Consider the following 24,053-nt stretch of genomic DNA (forward strand, 5'->3'; position numbering starts at 1 on the left):
CAGACCGACAGTAACCCAGTCTCTAATGTACCAGACCGACAGTAACCCAGTCTCTACTGATCTTTGAATGTGTTGCCTGTTGGATTTACGTGGCTCCAAAGTCCAAGTCGAACGAAGTCCACGACTAACAGTAAGTCACAAAGCAACAGTGCCATCTAGTGGCCAGGTGATGTCATTACACCAGTCTGTGCTCTGAGGGCTCAGGACACCGCTGTTCTGTACGGTCTCTGGGACACACATGAAGTCATCCATGTCTGTTTTTTTTGTCCTTAAAAAAGGTGAATCTAACTTTTCTTCGGACAAGTTTCATACGCACGAAAGCGGACACAGTGGGTCTCATGACGGACAAACACATCTGTTCTGTTGACCGTCATCTCATGACTTCCTATTGAAAAGCTATTGGCTCAAATCAGGAGTAACACTGTTTTTCACCACTAGCCGTCAGTAACACACTAAACCGAGGGCCATTTACATGTGCTGCTATTTAAACCAGGTTTGGGATTCAGTTCCATTACAAACCACCCATTCACATTCTAGAACTAGAAGGAATCATTTAGAATCTTTATCTTGAGACAAACCACATGCAGTAGATTCACATTCACATTCTAGAACTAGAAGGAATCATTTAGAATCTTTATCTTGAGACAAACCACATGCAGTATATTCACATTCACATTCTAGAACTAGAAGGAATCATTTAGAATCTTTATCTTGAGACAAACCACATGCAGTAGATTCACATTCACATTCTAGAACTAGAAGGAATCATTTAGAATCTTTATCTTGAGACAAACCACATGCAGTAGATTCACATTCACATTCTAGAACTAGAAGGAATCATTTAGAATCTTTATCTTGAGACAAACCACATGCAGTAGATTCACATTCACATTCTAGAACTAGAAGGAATCATTTAGAATCTTTATCTTGAGACAAACCACATGCAGTAGATTCACATTCACATTCTAGAACTAGAAGGAATCATTTAGAATCTTTATCTTGAGACAAACCACATGCAGTAGATTCACATTCACATTCTAGAACTAGAAGGAATCATTTAGAATCTTTACCTTGAAACAAACCACATGCAGTAGATTCACATTCACATTCTAGAACTAGAAGGAATCATTTAGAATCTTTATCTTGAGACAAACCACATGCAGTAGACGGACGACTATTGCTATGAAGAACACACATCCTTATCTGATACAAGATACAGTCACCCTCCTTACTCAAAACAGGTGTGTGTGTGTGTGTGTGTGTGTGTGTGTGTGTGTGTGTGTGTGTGTGTGTGTGTGTGTGTGTGTGTGTGTACGTACCATTGCTGTCAGTGTTTTTCTGAGGGGTAGCGACACGTAGGAAGATCTGTTGTCTCCAGGAGTGTCTCCGTAGAGGACTGTCTCCTACCACACACACTGCTACCGGACTGGACAGGGCCGCTACGTCACTGTAACACACACACACACACACATTAATACACACACACACACACACACTGGACAGGGCTGCTACGTCACTGTAACACACACATACATACACATACACATTAACAAACACACTGCTACCGGACTGGACAGGGCTGCTACGTCACTGTAACACACACACACACACACACACACACACACATTAATACACACACACACACACACATTAATACACGCACATACTGCTACTGGACTGGACAGGGCTGCTACGTCACTGTAACACACACACACACACACACACACATTAATACACACACACACACACACACACACATTAATATACACACACACACACACACACATTAATACACACAAACACTGCTACCGGACTGGACAGGGCTGCTACGTCACTGTAACACACACACATTAATACACACACACACTACCCCCCATGTTGGGACACACAACATTAAATACACACCCCACACCAGGACGAGTAAGTGGTTATAAAACTCACAGGTAGAGTGTATGGTGTGTAGTGTGGGGTGGGGTGGGGTGTGGTGCATGGTGTGTGGGGTGGGGTATGGTGGTGTGGTGTATGGTGTGGTGGTGGTGTGGTGCATGGTATGGTGTGGGGTGTGTGGTATGTGGTGTGGTGTATGGTGTGGTGTGGTGTATGATGTGTAGTGTAGTGTGTGGGGTGTGGTGTGGTGGTGTATGGTATGGTGTGGTGTATGGTGTGGGGTGTACGGTGTGGTGTATGGTGTGGGGTGTATGGGGTGTATGGGGTGTGGTGTATGGTGTGGTGTATGGTATGGTGTGGTGGGTGGGTGTGGGATGTGGTGTATGGTATGGTGTGTGGTGAGTGGTGTGGTGTATGGTGTGTGGTGTATGGAAAGTGTGCTGTGGTGTGTAGTGTGTGGTGTGGCGTATGGTGTATGGTGTGGTGTACCTCCTCTTGTCTAAGTCACAGGGGTGGCTCTCGTGGACAGGAGCAAGGAGTTTGAGGAAGTTGGGAACAGAGGAGGAGGAGCGGAGACGAGCGCGCAGACCTCCCAGAGGACTGACAGAGATGAGAGGAGAGAAGGAGAGATAGAGGAGAGAAGGAGAGAGAGAGGAGAGAAGGAGAGAGAAGGAGAGAGAGAGAGAGAGAGAGAGAGAGAGAGAGAGAGAGAGAGAGAGAGAGAGGAGAGAAACATTAAAGATATAGACTGGACAGACAGGAAGTAGCAGGGACAGACACTGAAACAGTGATAATGACAGGAAGTAGCAGGGACAGAAACTGAAACAGAGTGATAATGACAGACAGGAAGAAGCAGGGACAGACACTGAAACCGAGTGATAATAACAGACAGACGAAGTAGCAGGGACAGACACTGAAACAGTGATAATGACAGACAGGAAGTAGCAGGGACAGAAACTGAAACAGTGATAATGACAGACAGGAAGTAGCAGTGACAGAAACTGAAACAGAGTGATAATGACAGACAGGAAGTAGCAGGAAGAGACACTGAAACAAAGTGATAATGACAGACAGGAAGTAGCAGGAAGAGACACCGAAACAGAGTGATAATGACAGACAGGAAGTAGCAGGAAGAGACACCGAAACAGTGATAATGACAGACAGGAAGTAGCAAGGACAGACACTGAAACAGTGATAATGACAGACAGGAAGTAGCAGTGACAGAAACTGAAACAGAGTGATAATGACAGACAGGAAGTAGCAAGAAGAGACACTGAAACAAAGTGATAATGACAGACAGGAAGTAGCAGGAAGAGACACTGAAACAAAGTGATAATGACAGACAGGAAGTAGCAGGAAGAGACACTGAAACAGAGTGATAATGACAGACAGGAAGTAGCATGAAGAGACACTGAAACACAGTGATAATGACAAACAGGAAGTAGCAGGGACAGACACTGAAACACAGTGATAATGACAGACCGGAAGTAGCAGGAAGAGACACCGAAACACAGTGATAATGACAGACGTGATAATGACAGACCGGAAGTAGCAGGAAGAGACACTGAAACACAGTGATAATGACAGACGTGATAATGACAGACCGGAAGTAGCAGGAAGAGACACTGAAACACAGTGATAATGACAGACGTGATAATGACAGACCGGAAGTAGCAGGAAGAGACACCGAAACACAGTGATAATGACAGACGTGATAATGACAGACCGGAAGTAGCAGGAAGAGACACTGAAACACAGTGATAATGACAGACGTGATAATGACAGACCGGAAGTAGCAGGAAGAGACACCGAAACACAGTGATAATGACAGACGTGATAATGACAGACCGGAAGTAGCAGGAAGAGACACCGAAACACAGTGACAATGACAGACGTGATAATGACAGACCGGAAGTAGCAGGAAGAGACACTGAAACACAGTGATAATGACAGACGTGATAATGACAGACCGGAAGTAGCAGGAAGAGACACTGAAACACAGTGATAATGACAGACGTGATAATGACAGACCGGAAGTAGCAGGAAGAGACACTGAAACACAGTGATAATGACAGACAGGAAGTAGCAGGGACAGACAGGAAAGGAACAAAGACAGAAGAAAAAAAAGGAGGGGTGAAGGCGCTCACCTTCGTTTGGCCAGGTGACCCCCGAGAGAGGGGGATGAGGGTCGATGAGAGAGAAGAGGAGAGGGGAAGGAGAGGAAAGGAAGAGTAGGGTCCGCCTGGAGTCGTCTGGAGAACAGAGAGCGAGAGAGAGAGAAAGAGAGAGAGAGAAAGAGAGAGCGAGAAAGAGAGACAGAGACAGAGAGAGAGAGAGAGAGAGAGAGAGAGAATAAGGATGGAAATTGGGGTGTTGACCTCCCTCAGGAGGAACACAACGGGAAGTGCCGTACCTATGACAGGAACTCCGTGTGTGTGTGTGTGTGTGTGTTTTGTGGACATGTCAGGAAAGTACTGAGTGTGTCCCATTCAGGACAACAAGACAGACTAAAGCCATCCATACAAATGGAAGGGATGAACTATTATTTTAAATGCTTGTTGATCTGACCACTATCTCACACACACACACACACACACACACACACACACACACACACACACACACACACACACACACACACACACACACACACACACACACACACCAGCTCTTACTTGCTCTGGTGCGGAGTGTCGGTGCTGACAGAGTAGTGCCGGACCAGTTTGGGCTTGGTGGAGCCGCTGGGTACCTGGGGTGTGTGTGTATACGAGGGGGTGTGGTCAGGGTAGGAAGGGGCGTGATCGTGGTAGGAAGGGGAGTGGCTGAAGGTGCTGGCTCTCCGCCTGAAGCCATGCGGCTGGGACCGTGCGTCCCGGGAGGACAGAGACAGGGATGAGAAGGAAGGAGAGACGGAGAGAGGAGAGGTGTCCAGACGTTTCAGGTCCCCTGTAGAGTTGTGAGACCGCAGAGGATTGGAGGAGGGGAGGGGGTCTTCTAGGGAGGGGTCCTGGGGAGGGAGGGAGAAGGAGAGGGAGGGAGATGGAGGGAGGAGAGAGAAAGTTGGAGTTAGAGACAGACAGTTTACACTTTACTGGACAGTTTATTAGGTACACCTAAATGTATGGCTCCTACAGACAGGCATCAAGACATTCAGTTTATTAGGTACACCGTCCCATTCACCATAATGGATGGCTCCTACAGACAGGCATCAAGACATTCAGTTACTGTTCCATCGTACAGTTTATTAGGTACACCGTCCCATTCACCATAATGGATGGCTCCTACAGACAGGCATCAAGACATTCAGTTACTGTTCCATCGGACAGTTTATTAGGTACACCGTCCCATTCACCATAATGGATGGCTCCTACAGACAGGCATCAAGACATTCAGTTACTGTTCCATCGGACAGTTTATTAGGTACACCGTCCCATTCACCATAATGGATGGCTCCTACAGACAGGCATCAAGACATTCAGTTACTGTTCCATCGTACAGTTTATTAGGTACACCGTCCCATTCACCATAATGGATGGCTCCTACAGACAGGCATCAAGACATTCAGTTACTGTTCCATTGGACTTTAGACTGGGCAACACGTGTGAAACTAAGTGACTCTGAGCGTGGTGTGATGGGCGGGGCCAGGCACGCCGGATTCAGGATGTCAGAAACGGATGCCCTCCTGACGACAGTGTCTAGGGTTTATACCCAGAATGGTGTGATGATTTTAACAGACAGTGTCTGGGGTTTATACTGAGAATGGTGTGATGATTTTAACAGTATGGTGTGATGATTTTAACAGAATGGTGTGATGATTTTAACAGAATGGTGTGATGATTTTAACAGACAGTGTCTGGGGTTTATATTGAGAATGGTTTGACAAACACAAACCATCCAGTCAGTGACAGTCCTGTGGGTGAAAACAGCACCGTGATGGGAGAGGTGGAAGGAAAATGGTAATAATTGTGCCGGGTAAGAGGTGGGCCACAAACCAGACAAATAACAGCGCCGTTCAACAGTGGTGTGCAGAACGACATCTCGGAACGCACAACTGATCGGTTTCTCGTCACCGATTGGCTATTTACAGCAGACAAACACCCCCGGGTTCCAGTCCTATCAGCTAACAACAAGTAGAAGTGTCTCCAGTGGACACGACATCATCAACACTGGACAAATGAGGAGTTGAAAAACCTGTCTGTTGAATCCCGGTTCCTGTTGCTTGATGCTGACGGCAGAGCCCGGATTTGGCCCCGTCCTGCCTGGTGTCTGTGGTGGAATGGTGAGGGGGATGTTTTCCTGGCGCACGCTAATTTCCCTTGATATCAGTTAAGAAACGTGTTCATGCCCCGAATAATTCAGGCTGTTCTGGATAGGTTGGAGTCATTAAAACTCGTTTTTCGCTATTGACCCTTGATACCAGTTGAGCAATGTGTTCATGCCCCGAATAATTCAGGCTGTTCTGGATAGGTTGGAGTCATTAAAACTAGTTTTTCGCTATTGACCCTTGATACCAGTTGAAGAACATTTGAACTCCACAGCACCTCTGAAACACTGTCGCTGACCGACCACCTCTGAGACACTGTCGCTGACCGACCACCTCTGAGACACTGTCGCTGACCGACCACCTCTGAAAACACTGTCGCTGACCGAGCACCTCTGAGACACTGTCGCTGACCGACCACCTCTGAAAACACTGTCGCTGACCGACCACCTCAAACACTGTCGCTGACCGAGCACCTCTGAAAACACTGTCGCTGACCGAGCTCGATAGAACGTCTTTGGGATGACATCAACATCCCTGTAGAACGTTTCTGACACCTTGTAGAATCCACGCCCCAAATAATTCAGGCTGTTCTGGAGGGAAAGGGGGGGGGGGTCTGACTCCGTACTTGATGGGTTGACAATTGAAGTCGGAAGTTTACATACACTTAGGTTGGAGTCATTAAAACTTGTTTTTCAACAATTTCTTGTTATCAAACTATAGTTTTGGCAAGTCGGTTAGGACATCTACTTTGTGTATGACACAAGTAATGTTTCCAACAATTGTTTACAGACAGATTATTTCACTTATAATTCACTGTATCACAATTCCAGTGGGTCAGAAGTTTACATACACTAAGTTGACTGTGCCTTTAAACAGCTTGGAAAATTCCAGAAAATGATGTCATGGCTTTAGAAGGTTCTGATAAGCTCATTGACATCATTTGAGTCAATTGGAGGTGTACCTGTGGATGTATTTCAAGGCCTACCTTCAAACTCAGTGCCTCTTTGCTTGACATCATGGGAAAATCAAAATAAATCAGCCAAGAAAAATTGTAGACCTCCACAAGTCTGGTTCATCCTTCAGAGCATTTTCCAAAACACCTGAAAGTACCATGTTCATCTGTACAAACAATACTACGCAAGTATAAACACCATGGGACCACGCAGCCATCAAACCGCTCAGGAAGGAGACGCGTTCTGTCACCTAGAGATGAACGTACTTTGGTGCGAAAAGTGCAAATCAATCCCAGAACAGCAGCAAAGGACCTTGTGAAGATGCTGGAGGAAACAGGTACAAAAGTATCTATATCCACAGTAGAACGAGTCCTATATAGACACAACCTGAAAGGCCACTCAGCAAGGAGAAGCTACTGCTCCAAAACCGCCATAAAAAAGCCAGACTACGGTTTGCAACTGCACATGGGGACGAAGATCGTACTTTTTGGAGAAATGTCCTCTAGTAGAGTTAGATACCTGTCTAGTAGAGTTAGATACCTGTCTAGTAGAGTTAGATACCTGTCTAGTAGAGTTAGATACCTGTCTAGTAGAGTTAGATACCTGTCTAGTAGAGTTAGATACCTGTCTAGTAGAGTTAGATACCTGTCTAGTAGAGTTAGATACCTGTCTAGTAGAGTTAGATACCTGTCTAGTAGAGTTAGATACCTGTCCAGTAGAGTTAGATACCTGTCCAGTAGAGTTAGATACCTGTCTAGTAGAGTTAGATACCTGTCTAGTAGAGTTAGATACCTGTCTAGTAGAGTTAGATACCTGTCTAGTAGAGTTAGATACCTGTCTAGTAGAGTTAGATACCTGTCTAGTAGAGTTAGATGTTAGATACCTGTCTAGTAGAGTTAGATACCTGTCTAGTAGAGTTAGATACCTGTCTAGTAGAGTTAGATACCTGTCTAGTAGAGTTAGATACCTGTCTAGTAGAGTTAGATACCTGTCTAGTAGAGTTAGATACCTGTCTAGTAGAGTTAGATACCTGTCTAGTAGAGTTAGATACCTGTCTAGTAGAGTTAGATACCTGTCTAGTAGAGTTAGATACCTGTCTAGTAGAGTTAGATACCTGTCCAGTAGAGTTAGATACCTGTCCAGTAGAGTTAGATACCTGTCTAGTAGAGTTAGATACCTGTCTAGTAGAGTTAGATACCTGTCTAGTAGAGTTAGATACCTGTCTAGTAGAGTTAGATACCTGTCTAGTAGAGTTAGATACCTGTCTAGTAGAGTTAGATACCTGTCTAGTAGAGTTAGATACCTGTCTAGTAGAGTTAGATACCTGTCTAGTAGAGTTAGATGTTAGATACCTGTCTAGTAGACTTAGATGTTAGATACCTGTCTAGTAGAGTTAGATGTTAGATACCTGTCTAGTAGAGTTAGATACCTGTCTAGTAGAGTTAGATGTTAGATACCTGTCCAGTAGAGTTAGATACCTGTCTAGTAGATGTTAGATACCTGTCTAGTAGATGTTAGATACCTGTCTAGTAGAGTTAGATACCTGTCTAGTAGAGTTAGATACCTGTCTAGTAGAGTTAGATATCTGTCTAGTAGAGTTAGATACCTGTCTAGTAGAGTTAGATACCTGTCTAGTAGAGTTAGATACCTGTCTAGTAGATGTTAGATACCTGTCTAGTAGAGTTAGATACCTGTCTAGTAGAGTTAGATACCTGTCTAGTAGAGTTAGATACCTGTCTAGTAGAGTTAGATACCTGTCTAGTAGATGTTAGATACCTGTCTAGTAGAGTTAGATACCTGTCTAGTAGATGTTAGATACCTGTCTAGTAGATGTTAGATACCTGTCTAGTAGAGTTAGATACCTGTTCAGTGGAGTTCAGTGTAGAGTCAGATGAGCTGATGTCTCCTTCACTGTTCTCTCTCTGAGCCCTGGCTTTGTTACTTCCCTGGAGAAACAGAACACACACACACAGATTAACACACACACAGATTAACACACACACAGATTAACACACACACAGATTAACACACACACAGATTCTCACACACACGTTAAAACAGACGCGCATACACTTCCCCCTACCTTCCAGACCACTTCCCGCTACCTTCCAGACCACTTCCCCCTACCTTCCAGACCACTTCCCCCTACCTTCCAGACCTCTTCTCCCTACCTTCCAGACCACTTCCCCCTACCTTCCAGACCACTTCCCCCTACCTTCCAGACCTCTTCTCCCTACCTTCCAGACCACTTCCCCCTACCTTCCAGACCACTTCCCCCTACCTTCCAGACCACTTCCCCCTACCTTCCAGACCACTTCCCCCTACCTTCCAGATGCCCCCTACAGACCACTTCCCCCTACCTTCCAGACCACTTCCCCCTACCTTCCAGACACTTCCCTCTACCTTCCAGACCACTTCCCCCTACCTTCCAGACACTTCCCTCTACCTTCCAGACCACTTCCCCCTACCTTCCAGACCACTTCCCCCTACCTTCCAGATGCCCCCTACAGACCACTTCCCACTACCTTCCAGACCACTTCCCCCTACCTTCCAGACCACTTCCCCCTACCTTCCAGACCACTTCCCCCTACCTTCCAGACCACTTCCCCCTACCTTCCAGACCACTTCCCCCTACCTTCCAGACCACTTCCCCCTACCTTCCAGACCACTTCCCCCTACCTTCCAGATGCCCCCTACAGACCACTTCCCCCTACCTTCCAGACCACTTCCCCCTACCTTCCAGACCACTTCCCCCTACCTTCCAGACCACTTCCCCCTACCTTCCAGACCACTTCCCCCTACCTTCCAGACCACTTCCCCCTACCTTCCAGACCACTTCCCCCTACCTTCCAGATGCCCTCCAGTGACTCTGTGAGGGAGCGTTTTGCTCTGGTTTTAAACTGCTCTAATCTCTGTCTGCTACTGGACTGGACCTCTACTGGGGCTGGAGCCTCTGGTACCTAGAGAGAGAGAGAGAGAGGGGGGTGGGGAGAGAGAGAAAGGAGAGGAGAGAGGAGAGAGATAGGAGAGAGGAGAGAGGGAGGGAGGAGAGAGAGAGAGAGACAGAGACAGAGAGAGATGAGAGGAGAGAGAGAGAGAGAGGGAGGAGAGAGAGAGACAGAGAGAGAGAGATAGGAGAGATAAAAGAGAGAGATAGAGGAGAGAGAGAGAGAAAGCAAAAAGATAATTACTTGACACATTGGAAAGAATTAACCAAGAAAACAGAGCAAACTAGAATGCTATTTGTCCCTAAACAGAGAGGACACAGTGGCAGAATACCTGCCCCTAAACAGAGAGGACACAGTGGCAGAATACCTGACCACTGTGACTGACCCTAAACAGAGAATACACAGTGGCAGAATACCTGACCACTGTGACTGACCCTAAACAGAGAGAACACAGTGGCAGAATACCTGACCACTGTGACTGACCCTAAACAGAGAGTACACAGTGGCAGAATACCTGACCACTGTGACTGATCCAAACTTAAGGAAAGCTTTGACTATGTACAGACTCAGTGAGCATAGCCTTGCTATTGAGAAAGGCCGCCGTAGGCAGACCTGGCTCTCAAGAGAAGACAGGCCATGTGCAACACTGTCCACAAAATGAGGTGGAAACTGAGCTGCTCTTCCTAAGAAATGTTTTGTAACCTGTTGCAAAATGTTGATTTATTTTCCCTTTTGTACTTTAACTATTTGCACTTCGTTACAACACTGTATATTTACATAATATGCTTTGGCAATGTTAACATGTATTTCCCAATGAAGACCTTTACGGACGGACGGACGGACGGACGGACGGGATGGTGTAGAAAGAGAGTGATGACAGAGTGATAGTTTTAAGGTACCGGGTGCAGACAGACAGTCCTAGTTATTGTACCGGTCTGTGATCTGTGTGTTGATGACTCCTCTGTTTCTGTTCATACAGACTCCTCAAAGACCCCATCACCAGCTCATTCTCCTCCTGGTCACTCTTAGGACTGGCCCTCTACACACACACACACACCATCACACACACACACACAGTAAAAAGAATCAGCAATATATTTCCCAGTGTGTCAGTTCAGGCACATGTCCAGCAGGTGTCAGTGTAACCTTTCTGAGTCAGACTGATCAACATGCCTCCATTAAACACTACGCTTTAAAACTGTCTCAATAAAGACACAGTGTCCACTAGGCTTTAAACTGTCTCAATAAAGACAGAATGTCCACTACGCTTTAAAACTGTCTCAATAAAGACAGAATGTCCACTACACTTTCAAACCGTCTCAATAAAGACACAATGTCCACTACACTTTCAAACCGTCTCAATAAAGACAGAATGTCCACTACGCTTTCAAACCGTCTCAATAAAGACAGAATGTCCACTACACTTTCAAACCGTCTCAATAAAGACACAATGTCCACTACACTTTCAAACCGTCTCAATAAAGACAGAATGTCCACTACGCTTTCAAACCGTCTCAATAAAGACACAATGTCCACTACACTTTCAAACCGTCTCAATAAAGACACAATGTCCACTAGGCTTTAAACTGTCTCAATAAAGACACAATGTCCACTAGGCTTTAAACCGTCTCAATAAAGACACAATGTCCACTAGGCTTTAAACTGTCTCAATAAAGACAATGTCCACTAGGCTTTAAAACTGTCTCAATAAAGACACAATGTCCACTACGCCGTAAACCAACCAGGACAAACAGAGGAAAGAACCTGTTTACTAACAACTGACTGGAACAGAACGTAGTTACACACACACCACACACACACACCAACCACACCACACACACACACACGCGCACACACACCACACACGCGTACACACACCACACACACCACACACACACACATACCACACGCACCACACACACCACACACACACACCAACCACACCACACACACACCCCACACACACACACACACTAGTACCACAGTGTGCTCGAACACAGCAGCTTGTTCCTGGTTGTCCAGTGTGGCCAGATGTTTCTGAAACTCGAGCTTGGCTTTAGACGGGAGGAGACCTGGAGACCACACACACCACACAGACACACACACACACACACACACACACAGTGAACTTCTCACCATTGAAACTTTGAATGTGTGTGACTGTGGGCATAAAAGTGTGTTTGACACGGCCGGCAGGACCAGTTTCCTACCTTCTATCCTCTCACACAGCCTGTGCAGCTGCTGCATGGGGCAACTGTCACACTGCTGGCTCCTGGTCCTTACACTCTGCTGCAGGGCGGCCACAGAGAACGCCTGCTTTAAAGTCAACATGATCTCATCCACCTGAGAGAGCAGACAGGCAGGCAGGCAGAGAGAGAAGCAGACAGACAGAGAGGCAGACAGACAGAGAGGCAGACAGACAGAGAGGCAGACAGACAGAGAGGCAGACAGACAGAGAGGCAGAGACAGGCAGAGAGACAGACAGACAGGCAGAGAGAGAGACAGACAGGCAGAGAGAGTGATCAGTTCAATCCATCCGTCCGTCTGTCAGTGTTGAACATCTCTCTGTCCGTCTTACCAGGGATTCATCAGTACACTGGAAGACATAGCAGACGAATGTACAGCTCCCTCCTTCTACTGTCTCTCTACAGATGAACCCAAAGTGATCCACATGATGAATACCCTGGAGAGAGAGAGAGAGAGAGAGAGAGAGAGACAGAGACAGAGAGAGACAGAGAGAGACAGAGACAGAGGGAGAGAGACAGAGACAGAGGGAGAGAGACAGAGACAGAGGGAGAGAGACAGAGACAGAGGGAGAGAGACAGAGACAGAGGGAGACAGAGAGAGACAGAGAGAGACAGAGAGAGACAGAGAGAGACAGAGAGACAGAGACAGAGGGAGAGAGACAGAGACAGAGGGAGAGAGACAGAGGGAGAGGGAGAGCGAGAGAGAGACAGAGAGAGAGAGAGAGAGAGACAGAGAGAGAGACACAGAGAGAGAAAGACAGAGAGAGGGAGAGAGACAGAGGGAGAGAGACAGAGACAGAGAGACACAGAGAGAGAAAGACAGAGACAGAGGGAGAGAGACAGAGGGAGAGAGACAGAGACAGAGGGAGAGAGACAGAGACAGAGAGATTAGAAAGAGAAGCATGGTGGATCACAATGTAAAACGAGGTAACATTAAGCACGCCGTTCCCCGGATCTCTAGGTCACGACTCACCATCCAGAACGGGGTCTGAGATATCCAACTAACGTCCCGACATGCTAACGGACGGAGACACATCCATAGTAGTTACCCCTCCCATTGCATTGTGGGGGACAAAGAGAACACGTACCTGTGAGCAGAAAGATATTTCTCTGAAGCTCTTCTCTATGGCAACCTTCTTAGTGTCTGGACTGACCAGGAAGATCTGAGACCGACCCACCTGGAAACACACACAGATATAGAAACAACCTTCTTAGTGTCTGGACTGACCAGGAAGACCTGAGACCGACCCACCTGGAAACACACACAGATATACAAACAACCTTTTTAGTATCTGGACTGACCAGGAAGATCTGAGACCGACCCACCTGGAAACACACACAGATATACAAACAACCTTTTTAGTATCTGGACTGACCAGGAAGATCTGAGACCGACCCACCTGGAAACACACACAGATATAGAAACAACCTTCTTAGTGTCTGGACTGACCAGGAAGATCTGAGACCGACCCACCTGGAAACACACACAGATATAGAAACAACCTTCTTAGTGTCTGGACTGACCAGGAAGATCTGAGACCGACCCACCTGGAAACACACACAGATATAGAAACAACCTTCTTAGTGTCTGGACTGACCAGGAAGATCTGAGACGACCCACCTGGAAACACACACAGATATAGAAACAACCTTCTTAGTGTCTGGACTGACCAGGAAGATCTGAGACCGACCCACCTGGAAACACACACAGATATATAAACAACCTTCTTAGTGTCTGGACTGACCAGGAAGATCTGAGACCGACCCACCTGGAAACACACACAGATATAGAAACAACCTTCTTAGTGTCTGGACTGACCAGGAAGATCTGAGACCGACCCACCTGGAAACACACACAGATATAGAAACAACCTTCTTAGTGTCTGGACTGACCAGGAAGATCTGAGACCGACCCACCTGGAAACACACACAGATATAGAAACAACCTTCTTAGTGTCTGGACTGACCAGGAAGATCTGAGACCGACCCACCTGGAAACACACACAGATATAGAAACAACCTTCTTAGTGTCTGGACTGACCAGGAAGATCTGAGACCGACCCACCTGGAAACACACACAGATATAGAAACAACCTTCTTAGTGTCTGGACTGACCAGGAAGATCTGAGACCGACCCACCTGGAAACACACACAGATATAGAAACAACCTTCTTAGTGTCTGGACTGACCAGGAAGATCTGAGACCGACCCACCTGGAAACACACACAGATATAGAAACAACCTTCTTAGTGTCTGGACTGACCAGGAAGATCTGAGACCGACCCACCTGGAAACACACACAGATATAGAAACAACCTTCTTAGTGTCTGGACTGACCAGGAAGATCTGAGACCGACCCACCTGGAAACACACACAGATATAGAAACAACCTTCTTAGTGTCTGGACTGACCAGGAAGACCTGAGACCGACCCACCTGGAAACACACACAGATATAGAAACAACCTTCTTAGTGTCTGGACTGACCAGGAAGACCTGAGACCGACCCACCTGGAAACACACACAGATATAGAAACAACCTTCTTAGTGTCTGGACTGACCAGGAAGACCTGAGACCGACCCACCTGGAAACACACACAGATATATAAACAACCTTCTTAGTGTCTGGACTGACCAGGAAGATCTGAGACCGACCCACCTGGAAACACACACAGATATAGAAACAACCTTCTTAGTGTCTGGACTGACCAGGAAGATCTGAGACCGACCCACCTGGAAACACACACAGATATAGAAACAACCTTCTTAGTGTCTGGACTGACCAGGAAGATCTGAGACCGACCCACCTGGAAACACACACAGATATAGAAACAACCTTCTTAGTGTCTGTCTGTAAAGGAGCAGCATGTGTAAAGGAGCAGCATGTGTAAAGGAGCAGCATGTGTTAAGGAGCAGCATGTGTAAAGGAGCAGCATGTGTAAAGGAGCAGCATGTGTAAAGGAGCAGCATGTAAAGGAGCAGCATGTAAAGGGGCAGCATGTAAAGGAGCAGCATGTAAAGGAGCAGCATGTGTAAAGGAGCAGCATGTAAAGGAGCAGCATGTAAAGGAGCAGCATGTGTAAAGGAGCAGCATGTGTAAAGGAGCAGCATGTAAAGGAGCAGCATGTAAAGGAGCAGCATGTGTAAAGGAGCAGCATGTGTAAAGGAGCAGCGTGTAAAGGAGCAGCATGTAAAGGAGCAGCATGTGTAAAGGAGCAGCATGTAAAGGAGCAGCATGTGTAAAAGAGCAGCATGTGTAAAAGAGCAGCATGTGTAAAGGAGCAGCATGTGTAAAGGAGCAGCATGTGTAAAGGAGCAGCATGTAAATGAGCAGCATGTGTAAAGGAGCAGCATGTGTAAAGGAGCAGCATGTAAAGGAGCAGCATGTGTAAAGGAGCAGCATGTGTAAAGGAGCAGCATGTAAAGGAGCAGCATGTAAAGGAGCAGTATGTAAAGGAGCAGCATGTGTAAAGGAGCAGCATGTGTAAAGGAGCAGCATGTAAAGGAGCAGCGTGTAAAGGAGCAGCATGTGTAAAGGAGCAGCATGTGTAAAGGAGCAGCATGTAAATGAGCAGCATGTGTAAAGGAGCAGCATGTGTAAAGGAGCAGCATGTGTAAAGGAGCAGCATGTAAAGGAGCAGCATGTAAAGGAGCAGCATGTGTAAAGGAGCAGCATGTAAAGGAGCAGCATGTAAAGGAGCAGCATGTGTAAAGGAGCAGAATGTGTAAAGGAGCAGAATGTGTAAAGGAGCAGCATGTAAAGGAGCAGCATGTGTAAAGGAGCAGCATGTAAAGGAGCAGCACGTGTAAAGGAGCATAATGTGTAAAGGAGCAGCATGTAAAGGAGCAGCATGTAAAGGAGCAGCATGTGTAAAGGAGCAGCATGTAAAGGGGCAGCATGTAAAGGAGCAGCATGTGTAAAGGAGCAGCATGTGTAAAGGAGCAGCATGTGTAAAGGAGCAGCATGTGTAAAGGAGAAGCATGTAAAGGAGCAGCATGTGTAAAGGAGAAGCATGTAAAGGAGCAGCATGTAAAGGAGCAGCATGTGTAAAGGAGCAGCATGTGTAAAGGAGCAGCATGTGTAAAGGAGAAGCATGTAAAGGAGCAGCATGTAAAGGAGCAGCATGTGTAAAGGAGCAGCATGTGTAAAGGAGAAGCATGTAAAGGAGCCGCATGTAAAGGAGCAGCATGTGTAAAGGAGCAGCATGTAAAGGAGCAGCATGTGTAAAGTAGCAGCATGTGTAAAGTAGCAGCATGTGTAAAGGAGCAGCATGTGTAAAGGAGCAGCATGTGTAAAGGAGCAGCACGTGTAAAGGAGCAGCATGTGTAAAGGAGCAGCATGTGTAAAGGAGCAGCATGTGTAAAGGAGCAGCATGTGTAAAGGAGCAGCATGTGTAAAGGAGCAGCATGTAAAGGAGCAGCATGTGTAAAGGAGCAGCATGTGTAAAGGAGCAGCATGTATAAAGGGGCAACTGGAGCGGTGATTGATCATCATTGGTGTATACGGTTAGTGTATGTGTGTGCGTGCGTGCGTGCATGCGTGTGTGTTAAACACAGTGCTGTGGTGAGGAGTGTGTGATCTCATGGTTGAGGCAGTGTGTGTGTGTGTGTGTGTGTGTCTGTGTGTCTGTGTTGCCGGTAGCGACAGACAGGATGACGTGAGGGTTTTATTTTAGATGTGTGTCTGCTGTGTTGGACGGCTCCCCGTTCTCCTTCCTGGTTCCATGCTGACCACTTCCTTCCTGGACAGGAAACAGGGTGGCAGAGGGGTACCTAGGGTCAACCACTGCGAAGTCACCCTGAGTGTGTGTTGTAGGAGTCACCGGGACTTGCTGAGTCATAAGGATGTTGTGTGTGTGTGTGTGTGTGTTACCATGAACAGCATGGTCCTGTTCTCCTGTAGACTGGTGGGCTGGACCCCAGCAGTGTGTGTGTGTGTGTGTGTGTGTGTGTGTGTGTGTGTTAGTTACCATGAACAGCATGGTCCTGTTGTCCTGTAGACTGGTGGGCTGGACCCCAGCGGTGTGTGTGTGTAGTTCAGGTGACAGGCCGTTCTCATCCAGGGCCCGGAGGCAGGGGAAACTGGGGTCTGGTTGGAACACCACCGGCCTCCCACCACCTCCTCCCCTGACCGCTCCATCCCCAGTTCCTCCATCTCGCGTTAGCGTCGGCAAGGCCAGAGCTCTCCGCAGCCCGTCCACCAATCCACCGCCACTTTCTGGTTTAGGATCGCCCCCGGCCCCTACGGATTGGCTGAATTTCTCGATGCACTCGTCAATCAAGGCGGGCGGGGCTTTCTTGTGAGCGACGGTCACTCTTCCACAGAACAGGACCTCAAACCTCTTGGCGAACATGGTGGCAGCGCCGAAGGCCGACGACGCGGACGGAGTACAGTCTTCTGAGGAAGAGGCGGCGGGTTTGGGCGCCGCGAGGTCATCGTTGCGCGCCGAGCTCTTCCCGGCCTGACGCAGAGTACTGATGATCTCGGGGACCTGGAGGAGAGAGGGAGGGAGGGAGGGAGGGAGGGAAGGAGGGGAGGGAGGGAGGGAGGGAGGGAGGCTTTGTCATGGGTGCTTACATTTTTTGGTATAGGTATAGTATTGGTATAGGTTACATTTTTTGGTATAGGATAGGTACAGTATAGGTATAGGTATAGGATAGGTATAGTATAGGTATAGTATGGTATAGTACAGGTATAGTATGGTATAGTATAGGTATAGTATGGTATAGTATAGGTATAGTATGGTATAGGTATAGTATAGTATAGGTATAGGTATAGTATAGTATAGGTATAGTATAGGTATAGGTATAGTATAGTACAGGTATAGTATAGGTATAGTATGGTATAGGTATAGTATAGTATAGGTATAGGTACAGTATAGGTATAGGTATAGTATGGTATAGGTATAGTATAGTATAGGTATAGTATAGTATAGGTATAGGTATAGTATAGTATAGGTATAGGTACAGTATAGGTATAGTATAGGTATAGTGTGGTATAGTATAGGTATAGTATAGGTATAGTATAGGTATAGTATAGGTATGGTATAGGATGGTATAGTATAGGTATAGTATGGTATAGTATAGGTATAGTATGGTATAGGTATAGTATAGTATAGGTATAGGTATAGTATAGTATAGGTATAGTATAGGTATAGGTATAGTATAGTACAGGTATAGTATAGGTATAGTATGGTATAGGTATAGTATAGTATAGGTATAGGTATAGTATAGTATAGGTATAGGTACAGTATAGGTATAGGTATAGTATGGTATAGGTATAGTATAGTATAGGTATAGTATAGTATAGGTATAGGTATAGTATAGTATAGGTATAGGTACAGTATAGGTATAGTATAGGTATAGTGTGGTATAGTATAGGTATAGTATAGGTATAGTATAGGTATAGTATAGGTATGGTATAGGATGGTATAGTATAGTATAGGTATAGGTATAGTACAGGTATAGTATAGGTATAGTATGGTATAGTACAGGTATAGTATAGGTATAGTATAGTATAGGTATAGTATAGTATAGTATATGTATAGTATAGTATAGGTATAGTATAGTATAGGTATAGGTATAGTGTGGTATAGTATAGGTATAGTGTGGTATAGTATAGGTATAGTATGGTATAGTACAGGTATAGTATAGGTATAGTATGGTATAGGTATAGTATAGTATAGGTATAGGTATAGTATAGGTATAGGTATAGTATAGTATAGGTATAGGTATAGTATGGTATAGGTATAGTATAGGTATAGTATAGGTATAGTATGGTATAGTATAGGTATAGTATGGTATAGTACAGGTATAGTATAGGTATAGTATGGTATAGGTATAGTATAGGTATAGTATAGTATGGTATAGGTATAGTATAGGTATAGTATAGTATAGGTATAGTATAGTATAGGTATAGTGTGGTATAGTATAGGTATAGTATAGGTATAGTATGGTATAGTACAGGTATAGTATAGGTATAGTATAGGTATAGTATGGTATAGGTATAGTATAGGTATGGTATAGGATGGTATAGTATAGGTATAGTATGGTATAGTATAGGTATAGTATAGGTATAGTATGGTATAGTATAGGTATAGGTATAGTATAGGTATAGTATGGTATAGGTATAGGTATAGTATAGGTATAGGTATAGTATAGGTATAGTATAGGTATAGTATGGTATAGGTATAGGTATAGTATAGGTATAGTATAGGTATAGGTATAGTATAGTACAGGTATAGTATAGGTATAGTATGGTATAGGTATAGTATAGTATAGGTATAGGTACAGTATAGGTATAGGTATAGTATGGTATAGGTATAGTATAGTATAGGTATAGTATAGTATAGGTATAGGTATAGTATAGTATAGGTATAGGTACAGTATAGGTATAGTATAGGTATAGTGTGGTATAGTATAGGTATAGTATAGGTATAGTATAGGTATAGTATAGGTATGGTATAGGATGGTATAGTATAGGTATAGTATGGTATAGTATAGGTATAGTATGGTATAGGTATAGTATAGTATAGGTATAGGTATAGTATAGTATAGGTATAGTATAGGTATAGGTATAGTATAGTACAGGTATAGTATAGGTATAGTATGGTATAGGTATAGTATAGTATAGGTATAGGTATAGTATAGTATAGGTATAGGTACAGTATAGGTATAGGTATAGTATGGTATAGGTATAGTATAGTATAGGTATAGTATAGTATAGGTATAGGTATAGTATAGTATAGGTATAGGTACAGTATAGGTATAGTATAGGTATAGTGTGGTATAGTATAGGTATAGTATAGGTATAGTATAGGTATAGTATAGGTATGGTATAGGATGGTATAGTATAGTATAGGTATAGGTATAGTACAGGTATAGTATAGGTATAGTATGGTATAGTACAGGTATAGTATAGGTATAGTATAGTATAGGTATAGTATAGTATAGGTATAGTATAGTATAGTATAGGTATAGTATAGTATAGGTATAGGTATAGTGTGGTATAGTATAGGTATAGTGTGGTATAGTATAGGTATAGTATGGTATAGTACAGGTATAGTATAGGTATAGTATGGTATAGGTATAGTATAGTATAGGTATAGGTATAGTATAGGTATAGGTATAGTATAGTATAGGTATAGGTATAGGTATAGTATAGGTATAGTATAGGTATAGTATGGTATAGTATAGGTATAGTATGGTATAGTACAGGTATAGTATAGGTATAGTATGGGTATAGTATAGGTATAGTATAGTATGGTATAGGTATAGTATAGGTATAGTATAGTATAGGTATAGTATAGTATAGGTATAGTGTGGTATAGTATAGGTATAGTATAGGTATAGTATGGTATAGTACAGGTATAGTATAGGTATAGTATAGGTATAGTATGGTATAGGTATAGTATAGGTATGGTATAGGATGGTATAGTATAGGTATAGTATGGTATAGTATAGGTATAGTATAGGTATAGTATGGTATAGTATAGGTATAGGTATAGTATAGGTATAGTATGGTATAGGTATAGGTATAGTATAGGTATAGGTATAGTATAGGTATAGTATAGGTATAGTATGGTATAGGTATAGGTATAGTATAGGTATAGTATAGGTATAGTATAGTATAGGTATAGTATAGTATAGGTATAGTATAGGTATAGTATGGTATAGGTATAGGTATAGTACAGGTATAGTATAGGTATAGTATGGTATAGGTATAGTATAGTATAGGTATAGTATAGTATGGTATAGGTATAGTATAGTATCGGTATAGTATAGTATAGTGTGGTATAGTATAGGTATAGTATAGGTATAGTATGGTATAGGTATAGTATAGGTATGGTATAGGATGGTATAGTATAGGTATAGTATAGTACAGGTATAGGATGGTATAGTATAGGTATAGTATGGTATAGGTATAGTATAGGTATGGTATAGGATGGTATAGTATAGGTATAGTATGGTATAGTATAGGTATAGTATAGGTATAGGTATAGTATAGGTATAGTATGGTATAGTATAGGTATAGGTATAGGTATAGTATGGTATAGTATAGGTATAGGTATAGTATAGGTATAGTATGGTATAGGTATAGGTATAGTATAGGTATAGTATAGGTATAGTATAGGTATAGGTATAGTATAGGTATAGTATGGTATAGGTATAGGTATAGTATAGGTATAGTATAGGTATAGTATAGGTATAGGTATAGTATAGGTATAGTATGGTATAGTATAGGATAGGTATAGTATAGTATAGGTATAGTATAGTATAGGTATAGTATAGGTATAGTATAGGTATAGTATGGTATAGGTATAGTATAGGTATAGTATAGGTATAGTATGGTATAGGTATAGTATAGGTATAGTATAGTATAGGTATAGGTATAGTATAGGTATAGTATGGTATAGGTATAGTATAGGTATAGTATAGGTATAGTATGGTATAGGTATAGTATAGGTATAGGTATAGTATAGGTATAGTATAGGTATAGTATGGTATAGGTATAGTATGGTATAGGTATAGTATAGGTATAGTATAGTATAGGTATAGGTATAGTATAGGTATAGTATAGGTATAGTATAGGTATAGTATAGTATAGGTATAGGTATAGTATAGGTATAGTATAGGTATAGTATAGTATAGGTATAGTATGGTATAGGTATAGTATAGGTATAGTATAGTATAGGTATAGTATGGTATAGGTATAGTATGGTATAGGTATAGTATAGGTATAGTATAGGTATAGGTATAGTATAGGTATAGTATAGGTATAGTATAGGTATAGTATAGTATAGGTATAGGTATAGTATAGGTATAGGTATAGTATAGGTATAGTATAGGTATAGTATAGTATAGGTATAGGTATAGTATAGGTATAGTATGGTATAGGTATAGTATAGGTATAGGTATAGTACAGGTATAGTATAGGTATAGTATAGTATAGGTATAGTATGGTATAGGTATAGTATGGTATAGGTATAGTATAGGTATAGTATAGGTATAGTATGGTATAGTATAGGTATAGTATAGGTATAGGTATAGGTATAGTATAGGTATAGTATGGTATAGGTATAGTATAGGTATAGGTATAGTACAGGTATAGTATAGGTATAGTATAGTATAGGTATAGTATGGTATAGGTATAGTATGGTATAGGTATAGTATAGGTATAGTATAGGTATAGTATGGTATAGTATAGGTATAGTATAGGTATAGGTATAGGTATAGTATAGGTATAGTATGGTATAGGTATAGTATAGGTATAGGTATAGTATAGGTATAGTATAGGTATAGTATGGTATAGTATAGGTATAGTATAGGTATAGGTATAGTATAGGTATAGTATGGTATAGGTATAGTATAGGTATAGGTATAGTACAGGTATAGTATAGGTATAGTATAGTATAGGTATAGTATGGTATAGGTATAGTATGGTATAGGTATAGTATAGGTATAGTATAGGTATAGTATAGGTATAGTATGGTATAGGTATAGTATGGTATAGGTATAGTATAGGTATGGTATAGGTATAGTATAGTATAGGTATAGTATAGGTATAGTATAGGTATAGTATAGGATGGTATAGGATGGTATAGGTATAGTATAGGTATAGTATAGGTATAGTATAGGTATAGTATAGGATGGTATAGGATGGTATAGGTATAGTATAGGTATAGTATAGGTATAGTATAGGTATAGTATAGGTATAGTATGGTATAGGTATAGTATAGGTATAGGTATAGTATAGGTATAGTATGGTATAGGTATAGTATAGGTATAGTATAGGATGGTATAGGATGGTATAGTATAGTATAGGTATAGTATAGGTATGGTATAGGATGGTATAGTATGGTATAGTATGGTATAGTATAGGTATAGTATAGGTATAGTATGGTATAGGATGGTATAGGATGGTATAGTATAGTATAGGTATAGTATAGGTATGGTATAGGATGGTATAGTATAGGTATAGTATGGTATAGTATAGGTATAGTATGGTATAGTATAGGTATAGTATAGGTATAGTATAGGTATAGTATAGGTATGGTATAGGATGGTATAGTATAGGTATAGTATGGTATAGTATAGGTATAGTATAGGTATAGTATAGGTATAGTATAGGTATAGTATAGGTATAGTATAGGTATAGTATAGGTATAGGTATAGTATAGGTATAGTATGGTATAGGTATAGTATAGGTATAGGTGGGCCCCAGCAGGAATCAAACCCATGATAAAGTACATAACAATACATTAGAATGGGTGACCAGTAATAAACTAGTCCTTGAACATCTCTAAAACCAAGAGCGTTTTGTATTTGGTACAAATCATTCCCTAAGCTACCTCAGCTGAATCTGGTAATGAATGGTGAGGCTGTTGAACAAGTTGAGGAGACTAAATTACTGGTCGTTACCTTAGATTGTAAACTGTCATGGTCAAAACATATTGATTCGATGGTTGTAAAGATGGAGAGAGGTCTGGGCCGTAATAAAGAGATTCTCTGCATTTTTGATAACACACTCCACAAAGCAAGTCCTGCAGGCTCTAGTTTTGTCTAATCTTGATTAGTGTCCAGTCGTGTGGTCCCAGTGCTTCAAAGGAAGACCTAGTGAAGCTGCAGCTGGTCCAGAACAGAGCGGCACGTCTTGCTCTTCATTGTAATCAGAGGGCTGATATAAATACTATGAATGCCTGGCTGAGAGTTGAGGAGAGACTGACTTCATCACTTCTTCTTTTTATAAGAAACAAT

General features: G+C 42.9%; 1 protein-coding gene across 1 annotated transcript in view; it reads right to left on the reverse strand.

Moving 5' to 3' along the window:
- Positions 1-24,053, reverse strand: part of LOC139394303 (TBC1 domain family member 1-like) — a 141,790-nt gene that overhangs the window by 82,515 nt on the left and 35,222 nt on the right. Inside the window, 13 exon segments of the mRNA XM_071142335.1 lie at positions 1,320-1,447; positions 2,377-2,487; positions 4,035-4,139; positions 4,563-4,894; positions 8,967-9,050; positions 9,951-10,064; positions 10,984-11,091; positions 12,033-12,124; positions 12,263-12,395; positions 12,631-12,735; positions 13,387-13,476; positions 17,170-17,259; positions 17,261-17,788. Of these exon segments, the coding sequence (XP_070998436.1) occupies positions 1,320-1,447; positions 2,377-2,487; positions 4,035-4,139; positions 4,563-4,894; positions 8,967-9,050; positions 9,951-10,064; positions 10,984-11,091; positions 12,033-12,124; positions 12,263-12,395; positions 12,631-12,735; positions 13,387-13,476; positions 17,170-17,259; positions 17,261-17,788 (2,020 nt within the window).

The sequence above is a fragment of the Oncorhynchus clarkii genome, unplaced genomic scaffold (assembly GCF_045791955.1).
Source record: "Oncorhynchus clarkii lewisi isolate Uvic-CL-2024 unplaced genomic scaffold, UVic_Ocla_1.0 unplaced_contig_9911_pilon_pilon, whole genome shotgun sequence".
In the NCBI taxonomy this organism is placed as follows: domain Eukaryota; kingdom Metazoa; phylum Chordata; class Actinopteri; order Salmoniformes; family Salmonidae; genus Oncorhynchus; species Oncorhynchus clarkii.